Source organism: Pongo pygmaeus, chromosome 11, assembly GCF_028885625.2.
Source record: "Pongo pygmaeus isolate AG05252 chromosome 11, NHGRI_mPonPyg2-v2.0_pri, whole genome shotgun sequence".
Lineage (NCBI taxonomy): Eukaryota > Metazoa > Chordata > Mammalia > Primates > Hominidae > Pongo > Pongo pygmaeus.
The window spans coordinates 58,650,171-58,669,224 of record NC_072384.2 but is presented as its reverse complement, the minus strand read 5'-3'; the positions used below and the strand labels follow the sequence as shown (position 1 = coordinate 58,669,224).

Genomic DNA, 19,054 nt, shown 5'->3' with positions numbered 1-19,054 from the left:
AAAAAAAAAAAAACAACCTTTCACCTTCATTTTTTCCTTCAAAAAAACACAAAGCCCCACAGTAAACCCTTGCAAATAACTACCAGCAGGAGCAGCTTTAAACTCTGGCAGGCCTCTTGGCCCTACACATTCCATGATGGTAACCAGGGCTAGATGCCACCATTTGAAAAGTGAACGTGCAATTCGATGCCAACAGGAAACTTACCTGACATCTTGATAAATATACCTGGGGCTAAAAAGGTCAGAGTTTCACCCATGTACGGCTCTCTGGACTAGTTTTTCAAATTCTTAACATAGTTTCCAATTCAAGGAGCTGAATGGTTTACAATAGTTTTACATTATTAATATTTATCACTGTAAAATTGGAATATGGGGACTTGGAAAAAGATTTGAGAATTCTTTGTTACCTGAAAATTTGCTCTTACAGTCACAATCAACTTCAACCAGGCAGGAAATTTAGAAATAATTTTGGTAATAAATGAAGAAAGCGTATCTCCATAATCAGGTTTATGAAACTCAGCTTCATTTAAGCCATCTATCAAAATAATGTATTCTTCTTCAGGAATTTTCTGCTCTGCAGGATAAAATAATTTTTTCAAATTAAGAAATTATACATTTCTGTAAGACAGCAACACCCAGTGTATTTTAACGCCCAGTTTAGTGTTAGAAACTAAAAAGGTTTACATATGGCACAAGAAACAGTTTTCACAGAAGCATATTTTCTATTAAATTTATAATGAAAACTGGAGCACAGAGCCAAAAGAAAACCAATTCTCACAAAACAAACATATTGCATGAACACGTTAGCAGAATCTCACTCGTGTATATAACACAGTTAGCTCTTCATAAACCATTGTCATTGGGGTGGGCTACACAAAGATAATGAACACATACAGAGGCCCAATCCGGAAAGGTCACTAGGTCCCCCATGAGAGCTCCTCAGTGGATTCCAGGGAAGGGAAACTGACCCCCTTGCTGCCCCCAGCCCAGGGCAAACTGCCCTGCCCAAGCCATACAACCAACACAGCGTGAGAGCTCCATGCTACCGACTCCTCCAACAGGGCTCTTCTCTGCGAGCCTGAATCTGGTTTTCTATTTATTAGTGCTGATTTTCTGCCCAGGCAATAGAGAAGAAATGATGACATATCTGTTTTCTATCCCTCTAGCACCTTCCAGCAGAGGTGCCATGTGGGCAAGTAAACAAGCTCAAAAGGTGAGGAGTCGAGGCGAGAGAGGATGGGAAACTGAAGGGCCCATCAGGTCACTGATGTCCATTACCTTGTCGGGGACAAAAAATTAAAATGGAAACCTTCAGAAGTCACTTTAAGGTTTCAATTCAACTGAGCAGAGGCCCTGACAAATATATATGCTGGAAAATTCCTCCAAATAATCCACTTATTCCCTCAGATACTTAGGAGTGCAAAATACGCAACAGTCTTCTGCGGTGCAAGTCACCTAAACAGCCCGCACTTACAAGTTGACTACTTTGGAACTGCTCAGTCATCACATTCGTTCTTATCAGGGTGCTTCTTTTAACACTATACCATAGGGGTGGTGTAGAAGGGACCTCATGGGGCTGGTTCTGAGAAAGATGAGTGGATGGGCACGGAGGCTTCGACATCGTCTCCATGCTCCACCTCACTTCTACCCCAGCCCGGCTGACCACCTGCCTTCTGGAGACCACCTGTGTCTGCTGTACCACTACTGAGATGGGGCTGTGGGTAGCTGCTGCAAAGTACCATTTCTCAGGTTTGTGAGTGGCTCCAGCACTCCCCTCTTGAAAGCTGCCACCGGGTCCTGCACACAGGATCGGAGGCTCAGCATGCTCTGTAGTTGGGGCTCCTTTATCAGAAGGTCTCTGTAGGCGGCCAGCTGATGGGACCGGCAGAGCAAAGCTGCAATGCTGTGCACAAACTCGGGCACCAGGCAAGTGTATGTGTTGTCAGCCTGGCAGTAGTGGTAGGCCACCACCTAGGGGGAAGCAGAACCGTCAGCATTACCTCATCCTCTTCACACAGCTCCTTCTGAGATCTCAAACAGGAACACAACTCTGCCCATTCGCTGGTAACAAGATACATAGCATCTATTCACCAAGACTGGGTCATTTGTTAGCATAATTGTTCCATCTATTCCTTCCTTCACTTATGTGGTTTGCAGACCTTTAACTGCATCCACAAAGCCATCTTGATTAGCATAAAAATCAGAACAAGTTACTTTGTATTTAATTTAAACAAACAGCATTCATAAAACCTAAAACCTACCCTGGCTTAGAGCAGCTCCAAGACATCCTAATATTCTCAACATCAAAAAGTGCCATCTTCACTAGGTTTCTGTTCTCAAGAGCAGCGGCACCTCTTTAGGAAACCCTTTTGCTGATCCCAAAAGGTAGATGATAAACCCAGTGGCTGTGAGACCAGGACTGTAGAGTCACAGCAGCTCCTTCTCCTGGTCAGGAGGGTCAAGACCTTGGCCCCTCCCCACACCCACACTGCATCAAGGGACACTGTGGAGGAGTTCAACAGGGGCGCTGTCTGAAGAATGAAACCCGAAATCACCAAATCTCAGCCCATCATGTGGAGAGACAAGTTGGAGTTGAGAGGGAGCTGCCCAGGTACTGAAAGGAAAAGGAATGGTCCCTGTTCCAAGGGACCTGCAGCGTCAGCAGGCTGTTTGTGAGAGGGACCCCACGAAAGGGCCAGACACAGAAGTGCTGGGAATGGGAGGCATGCTGTAGATAGAAGAAAAATCCAACACTTTTCCAAAGGAAGATGATAGGAGAAACACAAGTAGAAGGTAAGGAAGGAAAAGAAGAGGAAAACACTCATGCCAAGAGCTACGTGTTTTTTGGGAGTATCTGCCTTGCTGCTGTCCCACTGGGTGTGGCAAGCCCCTGCAGGAAGTAGGACAAGAACCACTAGCCACAGTTCATCACTGAGGGCACCAGACACTGAGGTTAGATGCCTTGCCAACCTGACACAGATAGTCAGGGATGTGGGATTAGATCCCAAGTCTGCAGACTCTTTAAAAGGCAAGTGGCAAAAATAAATGTGCAACAGCTTTTCTCTGGCCAACCTGGAGTTGCCATGAGACTTTTGGTTTAGATTAAATTTATCACCAACAGAGGAAAGCTGGCTGCTCTCCAACTCTCACCTGGACAGAAATTAGCAGGGATACATGTGAGGATCCTGTAAGCTTGTGCAAACCATTATGAGATGTCCAGTACCATGGTCTCACACGGCATTTGACAAAAGCAGCTTGGCAACCCAACAGTGGGTCATGAAATCTATTTATTTATTTTTATTTTTTATTTTTTTGAGATGAAGTCTTGCTCTGTCACCCAGGTTGGAGTGCAGTTGCACAATCTTGGCTCACTGCAACCTCTGCCTCCTGAGTTCAAGTGATTCTCCCACCCCAGCCTCCCGAGTAGCTGGGATTACAGGGCCTGGCACCACACCCGGCTAATTTTTGTATTTTTAGTAGAGACGAGGTTTCAATATGTTGGCCAGGCTGGTCTCGAACTCCTGACCACTGGAGTGATCTGTACCCCTCGGCCTCCCAAAGTGCTGGGATTACAAGCATGAGCCACCACGCTCGGCCTTGAAATCAATTTAGAGCCACAATTTTTTTTAAATAAACTTAGGAATACTAGAGTGTATTATAGGATATAAGAATAAACATAGTTCTAAAATGCTTTAGTTATGTGGGTGATTATGTGTGAATGATCTCTAGTGTAAGATGTATCTCTTATGTGGGTCACAGTCAATGGAGTTTGAAAATCACCATAAGCAGGGATGGCTTTGAAGCCTGCACTACATCACTCATCTCAAATCACCCACTCATGACCAGAGGACTGTTCTGAACCAGTGGTCAGAACCATCAGGGGTGATGGTGCCAAGAGCAGTCATCATCCGGAAAGCAGAAGGGAAGGGATCTGGTGCAGGGCAGGATTCGGTTCAGCTCCCCTCACCAACCTCCCCACAGGGCCTCCTCACAAGGTGTCCCCATGGCTGCTGGCTCCAGCAGCTCTCCAGCTCCACTGACTCACACCACTGCTGCCCAGGGAAACTTAAGTAGCTCACTAGGAGCAAGGGATGTAACTGCTTTAATGCAGGAGTGCGGTTGGTGAGCCAGTGATGGGTGCTAAGCAGAAGAAAAACTTCAAAAAGACCTTGATGATTATGAATTTAAGAAGGGAAAGTTAGCCAAGGCAGGCTCTATTACAACTTCACAAGAAATCTGTCAGAAAGCTGAGGGAACCAAAGGCCTCAGACAACAGAATGCAGGGGAAGAAGTCTGGGTCAAGTCAAAAGCTCCCAATTTCCTGCTCACGTACCAAATTAAGAAGAGCACATGCAGATAAGTATGAATTTGTGGCGAGTGCACATGCTACCTTCTGCTGCCTTGAGGAACTCTTTCAATCCATTGTTTAAGATGGATCACGTCCACTGCCAATGTCTTAAAACAGATACTTACTGTCATTCACACTTTTACTTGGAGAACTTTATCACTATTTCAACAAAAGCTATACTTTATCATTAAGCAGCTGTCTCTGTTTTAAGCTCCCTTTTCCAATTTACTTCTCAGAAACCAAACTAGCAAATCTCTCTATCTGGAAGGCTCCCATAAAACAAGAAAGATTACCTTAGAAGCAAGATATTTCACTGCATCCTCTCTTGGTCTCTGGTTTTCAGCACTGACAGACCCAAGAGGTGTTTTAGCTGTGCTGGAAGCACTTGTGGAAGAACGCGGTGAAAGCAACGGGGTGAAAGGAAGATCCTGAGTGGGGTCAGAGGCTGCAGAGAAAGACCCATTTCATTATGTACATCACAGTAGGAGCAGGGTGGGGTATTGAATATATTTCTTGATTCGCACCAGGGCATATCTTAATAAGCAAGGAGTGAACATGGTCCAAAATTCAGAGGTCCACATGAGAGCACAGGTTCCCATCTGTCTCCCACCCAACTGTTCCCCTCCCTGGAGAACAGCCATCTACTGTTTCCAGTTTCCTCTATTAAATTTTTTTTTCCTTTTTTTTTTTTTTTTTAAGACAGAGTCTCACTCTGTGGCCCAGGCTAGAGTACAGTGGTGCCATCTTGGCTCACTGCAACCTCGACCTCCTGGGTTCAAGTGATTCTCCTGCCTCAGCCTCCCAAGTAGCTGGGATTACAGGCACCCGCCACCACACCCAGCTAATTTTTGTATTTTTAGTAGAGATGGGGTTTTACCATGTTGGTCAGGCTGGTCTCAATCTCCTGACCTTAGATGATCTGCCCACCTTGGCCTCCCAAAGCTGGGATTACAGGCATGAGTGCAGTGGCACAATCCCAGCTCATTGCAGCCTTGATTTACTGGGCTCAAGCGATCCTCCCACCTCAGCCTCCTGAGTAGCTGGGACAAAAGGCAGGCACCACTATGACTGGCTAATTTTTTGTAGAGACAAGGCCTCCCTATGTTGCCCAGGCTGGTCTCAAACTCCTGGGCTTGAGTGATCCTCCCACCTCGGCCTTCCAAAGTGTTGGTATTACAGATGTGAGCCACTGCTCCCGACCTATTAAATTCTTTTGTGTCTTAAAAATCTCGTATGATTCACTTGTTCACCATGTTTAGAGTGGGTTTATTGCATATGAAATAAACAGTAAATAGTCAAACATTTGGCTACTCTATCCTATGTCTTTATAATTTTGGAAAATCCAATACAGAAGACGAAGGCTGTGCCAAACAGGGTACAAAAGAACTCTACATTAGAGTCCATCTGAGCTTGTTCTGCCAGGAGCCCAACCCCTTGCTCTTAGGGCCCCAAATTCTCCAGGGCACTTGATCAGGCCTCACTGGCCCATCTCTGCCTGTATCTAAAGGAAGAGGGGGTTACAGTTCAGGAGGACATCAGGGAGCACTGGCCTTGCCCCAGCTTACAGCTGAATACACATCATGACGGAGGGACATATTCAAATAGTTCACTTCACACATGATGGTAAACCTGATATAGTAGCTGCAACAACTTGAGGAAAATTGGTATTTTATGTCTATGTGAACAGCAATTTCCTCCACCTATCTTATGTTAATAAACTAGACAAGTAATTAAACATGCACTTACTTTTAGGTGATGAACCTGGGCTGTTGGAAGCAATCTGCCTCATGCGGCTTCCATGGCAGCTCAGGGCCACCAACTTGGAAATGATTGCCGTCTTCCCAAATCCCACATTGCCAACCACCACCGCGCCTCTGTTTTCTGCCAGTTCTGTGTTCCTCAAGTTTTCTTCTATCTGGTGAAAGAGCCAATCCCTTCCCACAAACACAGAGTCTGTTGTTATGCTTGGTACTTCGAACAACAAGGGTTTCAACAAAATGTCTTGTGGCTTGTAGGGAGCAAATCGTGCTTCAAAAGAAGAAAAAAAAATTTTTAGAAAAATGTCATAGTTTTATAAACTAAGAAACTCAAATATCATTGCTTGTGTGTTACATTAAATCCTTAGCTTTACCCCCACTAGGATCTGTCTGTAAGCATTTCCAATCTCGTTCTATTAATACTTCTATAATACCTCAATTACCATACCCTATTGGATCTATTGGACCAATAGGACACTACAGAGTGTCCTATTGAAATTACTGTCTAGTCTGGTCATGGCTTTGAATTATTCTCAGGACTCAAGGCAGACACACAGAGGATTAGAGAAAGCCATGTGAGGGGCCAAATCATGTCTCATTGGTTTATCTGGAACTGCATTTAAGACGTGTTTCTTCCCTGCTGTATAAATAAAACAGAAACATGTTTTCCCTAGAAATAGGGCTCTGCTCTCATCCAGGTGTGATGACTCTTTGCCTGTACAGTGAGGCTGCTGTGTACCTCACACAACTGTGTTACAGGTAGACAGAGAACATGGTCAATACATTCCAAGGGTTGTTTTTTTTTTTTTTTTTTTTTTTTTTGAGACAGTTTCCCTCTTGTTGCCCAGGCTGGAGTGCAATGGCACGATCTCAGCTCACTGCCACCTCCGCCTCTTGGGTTCAAGCGATTCTCCTACCTCAGCCTCCCAAGTAGCTGTGATTACAGGTACCCGCCACCATGCCCAGCTAATTTTTATATTTTTAATAGAGACGAGGTTTCACCATGTTGGCCAGGCTGGTCTCAAACTCCTGACCTCAGGTGATCCACCCGCCTCGGCCTCTCAAAGTGCTGGGATTACAGGCATGAGCCACCGCACCTGGCCTAGTCCAAGAATTGAAACAAAGCTTATACTTTGTTAGTAATAAACACCTAATGAGTGTTAAATTACCCCTCACTTCAAAATAATTTACTGCAGAATTACTTTTTCAATCCCAGAAGGAAGTTAATCAGATATTTTAAAGGAAGAAGCCTCAAACCGTTGAGGATGACCTCTTAGCACACCTCACATATGCTTTTAGCACAAACACACTTTCCATCATGTTATAAACACAGTTGGCTTCAATGCTGGTTATCACAGACTTTCAAAGTTACTGACTGAGTTCGTCATAACCATTATCGCAGCTGATGCGAGGATAAGTACCTTTAACTTCCTGTGCCCTACCTCCAGCCGTATTGTGCCATGGTAATCTAATTGACGTCCGTAGAGGAGCATTTCTCTGCCCGTCTAAATAACTCAGATCTTCCAATTTGGTTGAGCTTGTTGCTGTAATATTAAACTGAAGTTTAGTATCTTCAAAGGTGACTTTAAATTTCATACCTAAGTGACTATAACTTATAAATCACTAAGTAATTCAGTTCAGGCTTTCAACAAAATTTACTTAAACATCATTTTGATATTGTTTGCCCCAGTTTATTTTTCTGGCAGTATCATTAGTTGAAAAGTGGTAAAAACAAAATGCTTCTTTTTCTTAAAGTTATGTTGACTGAGTTGCCAGAATTCTCCATTATTCCTGGAAAGAGACAGAATTCACCATAAATTGTTTGATGAGGAAATCTGACAATCATGTGGCACACAGCAAAGCTTCAGTACTTACACCACAAGCAGGTGGCATGCTGCTAGATTCTTCTCTGCAGCTCTGGGGAGCTTTCTGCTGTTTGGAATTCCAAACTTATTAATTAAATGGGCAGATTCTATGTGTACAATTCCACAGCACCCAGAACACTAAAAGTTGGCTCAGTAGTAATAGTATAATCATATTCCTAAGCTTCAAATATATGTGTAGACTTATATACACATTCTATATCATATCGCATTTTTTGGTTATTTTTTATTCTAAAAATAAGTTATGTTTACCTCTGACCAAGTCAGTAAGACTCATATCACCTAAGTATTTGTTATAAAGCATTAAAGAGCAGGGTGCGGTGGCTCACGCCTGTAATCACAGGACTTTGGGAGGCTGGGGTGGGTGGATCGCTTGAGGTCAGGAGTTCAAGACCAGCCTGGCCAACATGGTGAAACCCCATTTCTACTAAAATACAAAAAAAATTAGCTGGGCATGGAGGCAGGTCTCTGAAATCCCAGCTACTTGTGAGGCTAAGGCAGGAGAATCGCTTAAACCTGGGAGGCAGAGGTTGCAGTGAGCCAGGATCATGTCACTACACTCCAGGCTGGGTGACAGAGCAAAACTCTGTCTCAAGAAAAAAAAAAAAAGATCTCAAACATTCATACGAGTTAGATTACAAAAATAACTAGCACAAAATAATTTTGCTAATTCTCAAGAAATCTTAGAAACAAGTATATAGTACACGTTTTTGCCTTTTAAAAACCCCTCCTGTTATTACATTAAGGAAAATCTAAAATTAACCTAATTTGGTTTATGGGTTAAGCCCAACATGAAGTACTGTTGATTTTAGTCAGATTATTATCTTTCAGGACAAGAAAATATACAGTGACTTGAGGGCAAATGAGAGCCTAGACGGAGACATAGTGCCTGGGTAAAGGCTTCTTAGCTCTGGGGACATCTTCAGTGGGACCAAGGTGCAGGGGACAGAAGTCGAGTTGGGCCTCCTGTCTTCTGAAAACTCTCTGGCTGCCCAACAGGCTCTGACCCAGCATCCAGCTGCCGACCAGTGCCATCCGTCCTACCTGCACCCTTCCTATTTCCCCCAACTAAGATCTCAGTCCTTCTCTTCCTCACTATCCATATCATCCTCTCTCATTCCTTCATTCAACAGCCACCTGGGTGGCTCCAGGCCTGACTGTGTTGGCATATCCCCTCTTGCTGCATCCTCCAAAGGGCAAACCAACATGTGCCCTGCCTACTCATCCTCCCAGCCAGCAAGAAACACCTGAAACCTTGACTTCACGACAGCATGCACCTATGCCTCTGTATCCTCCTGGTGCATATCCACAGTGTATACACATTTAAGTGAATATTCTATGCACTTTGCCAGCTACCACGCAAATCTTTCCCATTAGAAAGACTCAGCTAATTCCATGTTGGGGCTTTTAAATGGATCGAATGTACAGTAATCCAAGGACAGCCTCTAGCTTCTCTCTAGGCCCTTCATAACTAGGGTGTATAAAACCTCCCGGAGGGCCAACGGGACTACACTGTCTTCCCCCAACCTTCTTACCTCCCTACAGTAACACAGCTTGGAACATTTTCTAGGCTCCTGCCTGAGCACTGAGACCCTTCTCCTCACATGCCTCATGGTGAATGCACCCACCAAGGCACAGGTAGAAGGGGCAGGCAGCCATATTCATAACCCATAATTCATTTCAGAGCCAGAACAGTCATGAACATCTGACATAATGCTGCAGCCCTAGAGAATAAAAAGATGCTTTAGAGCCTCAAAAGTGTTGCCTATTTCCCTTTCTTCCCCTGACTCCTTAGAACTAACAGTTTATAAATTTATAACAACTGAAAGGATTAAAATTATGTGACCATAAAAGACATTCCAAATAAAGGATTGCAAAAATGCCCTAGATTGTATCTAAACAGGTGCAGGAGATGGTAAGATTCCACAGGCCTGTTTTCAGATTCCCAGTCACTAGAGCTTCGGCACCAAAATCTGCAACAGAGCAGCCTCAGCACTTCCACAGCTCTTGACTAATTCTCAATTTCAAATACGATTAAGCCGAGCTGAAAGCTGCAGCAGGGCCATAAGCCACCACCTGCCAACTATCTCAGCTTTCTGAGGCATTTTCGAAGCCACCAATAGAGGTGCCAGTGAATAGGGCAGGGAGATTTCAGTGGCTTAGCTATGTGTCCAGGTGCTCCCCACCCTCTGAGCAGGTAACTTGGGCCACTCTGCCCTCTCAGGCATGCCTACAGTAGATTCTCAGTTGTTACCTATGCAAAAGTCAGACTCACATTCAGTATTTACCCATAAATGCTTTCAAAATCCTAGACACTACTCAGGGCCCAAAAAACCCAAAGGTAAAGCAATAATTTCATGCTACAATAAACCCACTGCTAGAATCTCTACAGTGAAATTAATTATATACTTGTTGTGAACACACACACACACTATATCTAACATCTGGATGAGAAGCACATTTCAAGATGTGGAGGAAAGTGTTTTTTGGTGAGGGTGGGCTTGGTGAGGCAAGGCAGAGGGAGACATCTCTAAGCTGAACAAAGAGAACATTTGCTAAAGTTGTGGTCTGACCTATGGAAAGTCCATGCCAATAAGTCCAGGGCAATGACCAGTTTTAGGAAAACTGGATAGCAATCATGCTTGTTTCCTGGAAAATTAAACACAGTGTTCTATAATCCACTCAGAAAGTATTTTGAAAGGAAAAAAATAGAAAAAAATAGAACTCATTACCCAACTTCTTTATGATTTAAAACATACCTTTAAAGGTTTCTAGGTCTGTTTTTAATAAAGGAAAGAGATGTCCATGTCATGCATTTTGATGTGATATATAGTTGTCCAAACCAATCCCACTCTAACAAATATCTTTACAAAGAAAATCTGTATAGTGAAATAATCTTTAAACCTAGCCAACTTATTTTTATAATCTTTGTCAAAAAATAAAAATAAAAACACCTATCACTGTACTACATGGTTAACAGACAATTCCAGTTCTCCGTAGCAAGCTCAGTAAAGGACCTTAGGAAGAAGTTCTGCACCCAATTCCCTAGGGGCCAGCCCCATGGGGAGACTGTGAACAGAGGCCTGGCATCACCCTTCCTTTACCTGCCAGTCCTCATATGCCAAAACACCTTTCCCACCAAAGGGCAATTTGCTTACCTGGATCATAACATGCAAATATTCTACGAGATTTCTGTATACGGTCCTTCACATATTATTCTGATTCTTCTAACACTGAGTGTTCTCTGCTGCCCTGTTTGTAGCAGCCTGCCTTCTAATCACTAAATAGTGCTGCATAGAGTCTATACAACCTGAATCTTACTCTTCAACGGTACTTGAAAAATCATGCCATTTCCTCATAACTGAGGTTCAACCTCAGGGGCAGGAAGGGAGGCAGTGAAGAATCTACCAGACTCCTAGCTTGTTAAAAGATATCATGAAATAGGCCTTTGCTCACGTCCTTTCAAAATATGCATTTAGTTTAAAAAACATGCAGCATAGAAGAAATGAGCAAACCCATTAGGCCAGGTAGACTTTGCTCAAATCTAGAGGTGAAACCCTCCCATTCCACAGGAGGTCTAGCTCAAGGGCACACGCAGAAGCTAATGAATGCACACAGCAGAAATCAGAAAGCTCTGCTCTATAATCACGGCAGCCTCCTGGAAAAGCTCAGCTCACACCCACTGTCACTTCACATGGCAGGAGACCCATAAAGAACATCGAGCAGAAAACAACCCCAAATGGGATGCTTTTAACACTGTTAAAATTAACACAGTAATGTTTCCTAATTTTAAAATAGCTTCATTAAATTGAGCACAAGTTCACTATTTTTGTTGAAGTCAATAAAGTGATCAAGTTCTGGGATAATACAAATGACCCATTCATCATAACTAGGTAAATATGGTCTAAAGCACCTTGGGTGCCACATACTCTGTTAAAGTGGTGGGACAGTGGTGGGAGGACAGGAAAGCTTGTGGAAGGACTATCAGTCAACTCGTATAATGTTCTCTAGTATTTCTCTCTGGCAGACATGCCAAATCCCTCTTCTGGAACAAGGCCATTTCACTTCCTTTTAAAGTGAATTAGAGTTGTGCCTCAGAACTTTTTCATTAGGGCCACTTATTTATCAGCTACTTCAGAGTCCCATTGTAAAAGAACACCCAACAACCACCAGAGTGACCCACCGCATCCTGAAAGCATAGTATAAATCACAGAGAAATTCTCTGATGTAGGAGCGGAGAATCTGGGTCCCTGCATTAGTAGAAGAGAAATGTTAAGTGCTACACTGATAAAGAATGACTGTAGCAAGTTCCTCTTCTAAATTCAGCACAGGGCATGGAGTTTAGAAACTAGAAACCTTAAAAACAGGCCCCACAGCTCAGATGCAGAGAGCTCCTTTCCCTACCCATCTGGAGCTATAGTCATCCTTCACTATGCACTGGCGATCACTTCCAGGGCCCCCTGAGGATACCGAAATCCTCGGATGCTCAAGTTCCTTCTATAAAACGGTGTAATATTTGCACATAACCTACAAATATCCTCCTATATATTTAAAATAATCTCTAGATTACTTATAATACCTAATACAATGTAAATAGTTGTGAGACTGTATTTTTAAATTCTTATTATTTTTTATCGATTTTTTTCCTTGGGTATTTCTGCTCCATGGCTGAATGAATCCATAGATGTGGAACTATAGATACAAGGGACTGACTGTATTCTCCTTGCTTGACACACACCTGGCGACCAGTCTGACTATTGACAGTTGCCAGCCTTTGTGCTTTCTTCTTTGTTCCAGCTGCTGCATCTTGGTAAAGCATGTGTATCTCGAATATTTTCATTTCCTTGATTGAGAGCTCCTACTTCCACTGCTTACATTTTAAGCTGTGAGCTCCATTTTAACTAAATTGTACAGAAATTCGGCCTTCTTGCCTGTACGATCGGCCTCAATTAGACAAAAATAAGTTTGTAAGTTTGGTAAGAAGTTCCTCGAGCTGATATTAACAAACTCACTCAACAATTCCCATTTACCAGGAGGTAATAAACAGTAATGAATTTTCTAAGGCTTAAAACAACAAAAACCGAGAGGAGAGTTTTTATACTTTCTTCTCTTATATACAAAGAGCCCGATAGTCCAAATAATCGATTTAAAGAATTCCAGAGCAGAAGGATCACTTAAAGACCATTAAATACAGCCTTATTGTGTTTACAGGTTAGTAAACTGAGGCTTAGAAAACGTAAGTGCCTGACCCAGGGCCACGAAGCTGGCTTGTGTCTGGAGTGTCTTCCCATGTGAAGACAGTGAACACAGGGCACCTTGGTCTCCCTGAGATAATCCTTCCAGGGAAAGGTGTGGCCTTACCTGCAACTGAGTTGGGCCGTGGCATTATTAGTGAGCTGGAGCCCTGAGAATAAGGGACTGGACCATCTCCAGCTGAGGATTCTGCTTTGGGCAGCGTGCTCTCTGCTGACCCGGTGGTCTCCTCTTCTGCCACTGGGGAGCAGTTATCTGCCCTGCGGTCATGAAGCACTCCCTTCTGAACCCCTAATCTTAAGCTTCCGTCTTTATTCCATTCCAAACTGGAGCCACTCCGGTCATCATTTTCGGATGAACTTGTAATTGTGGCTGAAATGAAAGACCAAAATACTTTGAAGGAGGCCAGGCACAGCTGGGGCTGAAGAGTTAAAACATGCACACTGCCCTCCCCAGGATCAATGGAAAGTTTTCCAGTCCACACAGATTTTTATCAAAGTATGTTCCATACAACGTATTTTGGTAAATTAGAAGAATGTGGCTTACCAGGGGAAATAAGCTGCTAAATCACTCTACAGAGAAGAGGAGCGAGGGAAAAACTCTGATAGGAAGATAATGAAAAAAATTGTCTAAAAAGTATCAGAGTTAAGAGTAAAATTATGTAACTTGGAGATAACATATCCTCTCTTTTTAACAAAGATTACTCACAAAAGAATTCATGTCTCATTAAATTCCTTTGAACCTTTAAATATTCTTTCCAAATTAATAACATTTGTTGGGGGTGGGGGAGCGGGAATGAACAACAGAATGGTTAATGCAGAAATGGTGCAGGAGAAAATCTTTAGAAACAAAAATACAATTACAAAGTCAAACAGAGAATTTGACCCTTAAAGCTTATAACATCCGTTCAAGATGATCCAGAGAGACTGACTTATTATTTCCTCAGCAGCACAAAATGGAAAACCTTCCCGTATCCAGCGCAGGTGAAGCACCAGCAGGAGAAGGTATCCTATGACTACAGAATTCACATTTAATCTCCAAGAAAACAAACCAGCACAGAAAAAAGGTACAAAAGACCTTTTGTAAACATCTTGGCAAAAGAGCAGAAAGAACATGGTCAAAGAGAGAAGCAATACTCACCCTACATAGCTTCTACAAAGAGTCACTTCTAATTTAAAGACGCTGAGCCATACGGGATCCCCTTGCAACCACAGGTCATCATCACCTGGGCCACTCACACCGCCCCACTGTTAGAACTAATACTGGCTGCGTCCTTGAGAACAGGGGCCATGTACACCGATGCCTCTTTCCCTATCTGGATTCCAGTCACCTAGGCCCTCAACTCCAAGCCTGTTAAATGGGAGTGCACAGGGCCAAAGTGCATTCAGAACCCAGCTCCTGGATCAGGCTGCTTTAGCCACACACCAAGATGATACACACTGTATCAGAAGGCTGGTAAATTATTTAGGATCAAAGGGTCTGAAGGGTTTAACTTTGTTTATATTCTTTACGGTTTAGAAGTAAAGACAAAACTATTTCCTTGCAGTGGCCACAGGACATACTGTCACAATTCTGACTGTCTTTACTCCTCCTGCTGCTGCAGCCTGGACTTATCACCCTCTCTGGTTGCCTATTTTTAAAAATCCCACATAAATGCTGAAGCCTTCCCTAGGGTATCCACGGCAATCTTTTCCTTTTCTGAATAGCACAGCACAGCACATAATAAGTCCTCAATAAATGCTTGCTAATTGAATGAATGAGCAAATGAATAAACTTCAATTCCATTTGTGGTCAGAGACACTACACTTAATCTCACTTACCAGAGTTTAGGATCTGATTTTGGGTGCCCATCGTTATGATTCCCAGCATTTGCCAGTGTTCCATCAGCAGTATTAAACCATACCTCCACCTCTTTGGAATCAATCACAGCCTTCCTTGTGTTTTTAAATAGACCATTTATATGAACATAGGCATAGCAAGTATGACTCTTTCCATCATAAAAGTGCCAATGGTGGTGTTGACAGCAGAAGTTAGCATTACTGAAGGTTTGCTATATGCTAGAAGTGGGCTAATGTTTTTCAGGAGTGGCCTAATTTATTGGTAAGTTTATTGCTTATAATGGTAATTATTAATGGTAATCCTGTTAATAAGCTTGAAGCATAAAAATGCGGGCCATTCCATAACACAGATTGTGGTGTTACAAACCTTCACATTTAAATCCAGCGTTTGCAACTCAAAATGCTTTTCTCAGACATATTGTAATAAGTTAGGTTCACAGGCTACTCCAACACTCAAGTGACAGGAAGAGTTCCAGGCTAGGGAGATAGGGGATTTGTTTAGTTTTATTTTTGTGGCTGTTACATTGGAGAGCACGTATTTGTAAACTGAAAAATTAAACCAAAAGTCAAAGTGCTCTCCCTAAGTGCCAAGCACTTCTGAATCAAACCCCAAAGATCTGAGTCCTAACTAGGACCTCAAGCAGGGGAAATAAGGACTTAGCTCACTTCCTGTTACAAGTGACAGCACTGCAATCAGGACCTCAGGGACCCATGGAGCAGCTGAGGATGGCTGGGAAGGCCAGGTCAGAGCTCCTGATGGCAGGACAGGTGGAAGGTGTGGCTCTCACTGGCAGACATGTGCCCTACACTGTGCCCAGCATCTCATCGGTGGGGAGAGGGGGCGGAGGGGCAACACTCAGGTCCTGGCAGGGAGAGGAAGGAAAAGGGGTGGGGGAGGAAGGGCTCAGCTGCAGGAGCAGTCACTGTGAAGAGAAGTCCCAGATGGGGTAACAATTTAGAAATGAACATATTGTAAGGTCAGTGTTTATATGAAGGAGACTAGTGAGGAAGAAGAGGCAGCCCTTCCGCTGCCCTCACAAAGTTCCTGTGAGAGAGGCATTCCACGGTCCACATGTCCCAGGGTTCTCAGAGGCAGGGAGGCTGGGAAATCTGAAGCCACTCCACGAACACTCCTTCCTGGGATTCAATATCAGATGTAGCCTACACAGCTGGAAGCCCAGACACTCTCATCTTGGTTCAGCTCCATCTGAGCCCTGAAGCAGATCCAGCTGAGCAGATGAAGGCCAAATCAGTCTGGCTTCCCTGCACAACCTAAGAACACCACCAAACATGGCAGCCCCGGAGTCCCCAAGAAGAGAAAGCTGGTTCTTCCAATAAACAACATCTTTCTTTCTTCCAAGCTTACAGAAATTCAAACTCCTAATCAGGTTAACCCAGTCAATCACTCTCAAGAATGCTTGTGGGTACACGTACACAACAAGGGCAGCATCTTAACTGTGATGACTTTAAAAAAAAAAAAAAATCTCTAAAAAGTGCTATTTGACATTTCCCAGAGACTGGCTAATGTTTATAGTTGCTTAATAATTTAAAAATTCTAGCATTTTGTTCTTTGGACTAGTATAGATGGCAGCTTTTGTCAATTACAGCTTGCTATCGTCATCCAAACTGGGTCTCAGCCACCCTCGCAACACAGAGCACTCTGAAACTGAGCGACTTATCAGGCCTTAAATTTTATAAAGCTGTGAGGTTAGGCTGTGCCTCACAATTTAGTGTTACATTCCATTTAGTCCCAAGGACAGTGTCTTATCTTCCTTTGTACTAGTGTACAGGCGTAGAATACTTCCAAAACACTTTTTTTTCCGAATAATATGGGGTTTCACTATGCTGCCCAGGCTGGTCTCAAACTCCTGGCCTCAATCAGTCCTCCTGCATCAGCCTCCCAAGTAGCTGGGACTACAGGCACACATCATTGCACCTGGCTCACTTTCTTAATATAACAGGGTGTATACCTGATCACATCCCATGAGAGGAGGCAGATAGGCTGAGAACCATCAACCCCGCCTTATAGAGATAAAAGGCTCCAGAGAACCTGATCTCTCTCTCTCTCTCTCTCACACACACACACACATACACACACACGTATGTGTATGCACAATTGGTGGTATAGCTAATACCAATTCTTCTGATTACACATACAGCGTATTTTTAAAACACCATTTGCTTGCACGGTGCTCAATACATAAAAGGAGTTAATTATCTGTGGCTAAAAGTTCATGAAGTCTGCCTTGTTAAAAAGTCATCCACTCAGTCATCAAATGCTTTGCTCTGCAAGACTCTGAAATACAACTGCACTCTTTCTTCACCTTCCGAAAGTGTTTTTTTTTTTTTTTTTTTTTTTTGAGACAGGGTCTCACTCTCTTGCTCAGGCTGGAGTGCAGTGGTGCTATCTCAGCTCACCGCAGCCTCGAACTTCCAAGGCTCAAGTGATCCTCCCACCTCAGCCCCCTAAGTAGCTGGGACTACAGGCACCACACCTTGCTAATTTTTTATATTTTTTGTAGAGACACGGTGTCGCCATGTTGCCCACACTAGTCTCGAACTCCTGAGCTCAAGCAATCCACCCACCTTGGCCTCCTAAAGTGCTAGGATCCAACTTTACCCCTTGCCTTCTGAAGGTTCTATGTTGAATGGACACTTAAAATAGAATCAGCAAAAGAAAAATAAAATCAGTGTAGGTCCAGGGCCCTATAGGTAGTTTGGTGGGATCCAAATCAAGTTATAGGCTTAAATGAACATCAAGGAGAAAGCTAACTGTAACCCGACTACAGTATTAGCCCAGAATTGTTTAGGAACTAAGGGCCAGCGATACCAAACATATGCCACAAATAATTCATCAGGACCTTCTCTTTGAGCTACAGAGAAGACAAGAGGTGAAAAGAGCAAGGGGCTTGCTGCAACCTTGGCTTCTCCCCTCTAGGGGGTCCACAAGGAGGTATGTGTCTCCAGACCAGGTACCATTTTGGGCACTGGACATTTTTGTCTTTATAAACACCACCTTCCACATGTGTTTTCTCTCTTTCCACTAGCTATCAGGAAACTTAGGAGTAAAGCTTTCTGCCCACTTATAAGAAGAATACAGTCTTATGAATGTGACTCCTCCATGCATCTTTTCTCTTGCCCTATTTCATACTTTCCCCAACTCATACCTTCACGGAAAAGGAAAAATCTTGGTTTATTACATGTCTGTTTTGAGCATTTCAAATTCACTGGTGAGGAATTAAGTAATGATCCTTAAGAAATCACAACAGTGGCGAAGATGAATATTGGAATACTGTTTACTATATGCCAGGCTTCATTCTAAGTTCTTTTTGCAGTTCAACTCACTGACTCTCATTAACAGCCCTATGGACAGGAAAGCCCCAGAATGCCCTAAGTCCCACTCTATTCTAGAATGGGGCTCTACACGTTTTTTTTGTTTCGAGACAGGGTCTCACTCTGTTGCACAGGCTGGAGTACAGTGGTGCAATGACAGCTCACTGCAGCCTCGACCTCACGGGCTCAAACGATCTTCCCACCTCAGCCTCCTGAGTAGCTGGGACCACAGGCATGCACCACCAGCACCTCTGGCTCATTTTTAAATTTTTTTGTAGAAACAAAATCTCCCTATGTTGCCCAGGCTGGTTTTGAACTAATGGGCTCAAGCGATCCTCCCACCTCAGCCTCACATGGTGATGAGATGACAGGTGTGACCCACCATGCCCGGCCTCTCTACACTGCTCTGATCATACCATACTATTAAGACAAGACTTGGCATATATCCCAAATACATGTACTATAAATTATGTACATATACTATTATAATAGAAAATATGCATTTTGAGAGGATAAAAAAATCACAAATGGATATTTTCTCCCAGAACGTTATAGACTGTCTTGCATTCCCCATTTTCAAGATGAGGACTCTCTGAAGAGAGTGATTTGTCCTTCCCTGGGTTGCAGAGAAAATTAGACATA

General features: G+C 43.3%; 1 protein-coding gene across 19 annotated transcripts in view; it reads right to left on the bottom strand.

Moving 5' to 3' along the window:
• The window catches only part of TANC1 (tetratricopeptide repeat, ankyrin repeat and coiled-coil containing 1), a 262,830-nt gene that overhangs the window by 55,428 nt on the left and 188,348 nt on the right, over positions 1 to 19,054 (bottom strand). For 11 of the 19 annotated variants that reach the window (XM_054478253.2, XM_063647543.1, XM_063647556.1 and 8 more), the window contains 6 exons: positions 13,350 to 13,613; positions 7,527 to 7,649; positions 6,095 to 6,376; positions 4,642 to 4,793; positions 1,740 to 1,971; positions 408 to 574 (listed from right to left, as the gene is read on the bottom strand). In XM_054478253.2, coding sequence (XP_054334228.2) covers positions 408 to 574; positions 1,740 to 1,971; positions 4,642 to 4,793; positions 6,095 to 6,376; positions 7,527 to 7,649; positions 13,350 to 13,613 — 1,220 coding nt within the window. The remainder of the gene's footprint in view (positions 1 to 407; positions 575 to 1,739; positions 1,972 to 4,641; positions 4,794 to 6,094; positions 6,377 to 7,526; positions 7,650 to 13,349; positions 13,614 to 19,054) is intronic. The other 8 variants (XM_063647544.1, XM_063647545.1, XM_063647558.1 and 5 more) reach the window with 4 other exon arrangements.